This window comes from Carlito syrichta, unplaced genomic scaffold, assembly GCF_000164805.1.
Source record: "Carlito syrichta isolate Samal-C Ts95f unplaced genomic scaffold, Tarsius_syrichta-2.0.1 Scaffold303285, whole genome shotgun sequence".
NCBI classification, from domain to species: domain Eukaryota; kingdom Metazoa; phylum Chordata; class Mammalia; order Primates; family Tarsiidae; genus Carlito; species Carlito syrichta.
The window spans coordinates 135,199-138,902 of NW_007247381.1; the positions used below are offsets into that span (position 1 = coordinate 135,199).

Here is a 3,704-nt window from a genome sequence, read left to right on the forward strand (position 1 = left end):
GGGCGCGGGCCCCTGCCGCCCTGGGTGCGCCCCTGAAATAGACGCTGGGGTCCCGGGGCCCAGCCAGCTGCCCCTTCCTGAGGACGGAGGCAGGATGCGCGGAGCGGCTGAAAACAGGAAACGGGAAAGTACCCGACGCCTGCTGCTAAATTAGCCAGCTTAGCTCGCTTGCCTCTCCGGATGTCTAACAAAATTAATATCCGAGGAGCTCTCCGTCGCTCTCCGTGAGCTGCGGCCGCTCAGGGCATGTGACCTCCCTTACCTGGCACTGCAGACAGCTTTATCCAGAAATCAGAGCATCTCTGTTTCCTCGGCATCTCGGGCAAGTGAGTAGTGCAGCGACCTGCCAGGCACAGGTGTCTTTTTCTTTGGTACCCAAGTACATTGTACATTCGAGATCACTTGCAACAATTCCTTTCTAGAAATAATAACTGCTGGAAAACTATGTAGGAGGTATTATTGCATTATTCAGTATGGATGGTTCTTGTTTTTAAATCATCTTGGTGAAAGTGGACTGTAAACCCCTAGGAGTTTTGAACATTCGGGTTGGGTTCGCTGTTCCTTCATCAAGGAACACGACCCCGTTGAATCTGACTTTTCTGACCGCTGACAACCTCTCTGCGAAGACCCGTGTGCCTTTCCCTGAGTGCTCGCCCAGAGAGCCTGCCGCTTCTGGTTGGATGTAGCTAGCTTCATTCCATGGCGGCAGTACCGCACCAGCCTCTGGTGGTTATGTGGCAGAATTCCAGCCAAAATCTATTTGGCTTGGGCTGAATAATTTTTTGATGTAGAGTCCTTTTAGGTGAGTTCATGGGATTCTGGAACTACACTTTCTGAAAGTGCATTTCGGAATATTTAGCTTAGTTGAACAGGTGGTCTCTTGAATGGCCCCTTCTGGACTGATAGCAGCAAGGGCTCAGCCACGTCTCACTGCTGTCGGGGGCAGGACTCTATGCTCTGGGCATGTACTTCAGCAGGCTCTGGGAGGCTCTTGAACCTCTGAGACAGGATGGTGGGTAGTTACTACAGCATGAGCCCCGCGTGGGCCAGGAGGGTCTGCCAAGGCTGGGAAGCTCTTCCAGGATGTGCGCTCTGTACCTAGACAACATGTGGTGTATAACACATAACATGTAGGGACAGCATCTGTGGATACCTGCCCCCATGCATCAGTTTTTTGCAGTTTTTCTTTCTTTTGGAGTAGATGGAACTAAAGGAAGAGCAAGGGACTCTCAGAATGCAGGTGAAAAGGAGGGTGTGGGAGAGCAGGCTCTGAAGAGAGAGAGAGCGACAGAGAACATGACTTTAACTGAAATAAAACATGAAATAGATATGTCCGTGCAGATATTGATGAACTGAATGGGGCAGATCAGTGAATGATAGTTTTGATGGCCAGCACGAATTTTTGGTATTAAGACTCCATCAAAGTGCTGGGACGTGAGAGGCTGAGATAGAATGGAAACCTGGAATGCCAGTCTGGATGGAATAACTGTTTAAGCTCTTTCAACCATCGTGGCTAAAGTTGGGAGACTTTTTCATTGTTTCCATCCATTTAATTCCAAATCCAAATAGGCTTCATCTCCATTTGGTCTACCCAGGATTTAACCCTAATTCTAGAAATGGCTATAGTGTTATTTGCCGTTCTGTAGATCAGAACTAGGTTTTTCCTTTCCCACTCCTTGGCCTATTTACTTCCTCTCGCTAACATCCTTCCACCCTGGGTCCTGTGTGCCAGCTTTGAGAAATGCAGGCAGTGTCTTTGGGAAGGGAGCCTCACTGCTAGAGCTGGGGTAGGACAAAGGCCAGTGGAAGCTGTTGGGTGGACCCATTAGCTTAGGATAAGGTTAGATTTGTAGCCTGAGCTTCAGGGTGAGGAAAGATGTTTGACCTAGACTTCAAGGTCCCTGGATGGTGAGGTTGGTAGAAGGGACCCAGATTCTCTTTGTGTGTCTGTTTATTAATTCGTTCCATCTGCGAGTACTTGAGTGCCTATCTCTGCCTGGCATTGTGTGTGGTGCTTTTGTGTGTTCATATTGTTCTCGAATCCCGCCCTGCTTCCCTTTGGCTTGTGGGCAGGTTGTCTGGAGGGATGGCAGGTGTCTGTGCCCATGATCCCGGTCTCCTTCAGGACAGGCTCCGGGAAGTATGTTTTGATCTCTTGTGTTTCTACTTTTTGCCTCCAAGTTCTTCTCATCTTTTTAAGTTCTCATACAGTTAAATGTTGTTATTGGATTTTATATTTCTGCTTATTGTCTTTTGCAACCTTGAGTGTATGTGGTATTTAGATTTTGTGGCATTTTGGGGTCTGGGTGATACTGATGTTTGCTTCTGATCAAACCTGAAAGGTGTGCAACTAAAAATCAGATATAGATCAATAAAAGAATTCTAGGTAGTGAACCAGGGATGCCATGGAGATATGATTAGGATAGGAATTGCTTTTCCTTCACAAAACTCAGGAAACATGCCTCAGCTACACCCGCATTTTTTCTCAGTTGATTATCCCATGTTGCTGGCGACTCCTCTCACTGAAGGTGTTCAAGCATAGGCAGACAAACAGCTTGTTGCCCATGTGCTAAGGGGTGTAGGCAGCAGAAGACTGACTGGATCAGAGCAGAGGTTCTTACATTTTTGGATTTTACTGGGTTGTAAAATTAAAAAAAAAAATTAAAGTCTAACATGGAATTGTCAAGTGCTTTGTTTTTGGTTTCACCAAGTAAAATAATTATTTATAATAAAAACAGTTATCAACTATCACTATCTTTTTATGAAAAAACATTTTAACTCCTTCCTTATATTTCTGACTAAAGGATAGTCTTTACATTGAATAAATTTAGCTTTATGTACACTTATTACATTGTCTCTATTTTGTCACAGGTTAGTAAAGAGTTCCTTGAAGGCTGACATTTGGAATCCATCAGACCAGATGACCTTCAATGTTCTTTCCAGTTCTTAGATTCAGTGACTATGAATTTGGAATATTGCTGCAGTTGCCCCAGTATTCATCTGTTTGTCTTTTATAGTGTGTTGGAGTGTATTCTGGTTTTTGTTCAACTGGTTTTAAATGTAAAACAAGCATCTCTCATATTGTAGGTGAATTTCCCCAGTGATAGATAAAGATGTTTAAAATATTTAGGAGTGGCCAGGCTTGGTGGCTCAGCCTGTAATCCCAGCACTTTGGGAGGCCGAGGCAAGTGGATTGTCTGAGCCCGCGTGTTCAAGACCCACCCAGACAATTTGGCAAGACCTCATCTCTACAATAAATTAAAAAAAAACTCTACAATAAATTAAAAAAAAAATTAGCTGGGCATGGTAGCGCATGCCTGTAGTTCTGGCTACTTGGAAGGCTGAGGTGGAAGAATCACTGGAGCCCAGCAGGTTGAGGCTGCGGTAGCTGGGAGCGTGCCACTGCATTCCAGCCTGGGCCATGGAGAGAGACTCCAAAAAAATAAAAAAATAAAATAAAATACTTAGGAGCAGTAATGGCCTACAAGACAGTGGTGAAAGAAGACATATGGATCTATGTGGGTTGAAGGTAGTGTTATATATAATAGGGACAATTCTGAGGTGCATTTGAGAACTTGGGAAGTGAATTCTGGAAATAGGTAGCATTTATGAAGTAGTTAAAAGAATCTCTTCCTTGGTACTTTCTTGGGAAGTGAAAAGAAAAACAAAACGACAACAGCAAATCTTTGATGCTGGGAAATCAC

General features: G+C 44.7%; 1 protein-coding gene across 3 annotated transcripts in view; it reads left to right on the top strand.

Annotated features, from left to right (window-relative positions):
- Window positions 1-273: 273 nt before the first annotated feature.
- Window positions 274-3,704, top strand: part of KLHL2 (kelch like family member 2) — a 117,943-nt gene continuing 114,512 nt past the window's right edge. For 2 of the 3 annotated variants that reach the window (XM_021712458.1, XM_021712457.1), the window contains exon 1: window positions 1,773-1,943. Coding sequence is in view for 1 of the 3 variants with exons in the window: in XM_021712457.1 (XP_021568132.1) it covers window positions 1,906-1,943 (38 nt within the window). In the remaining 2 variants the exon portion in view is untranslated. Of the gene's footprint in view, window positions 327-1,772; window positions 1,944-3,704 lie in introns of those variants that run through there. The other variant, XM_008058298.1, reaches the window with a different exon arrangement.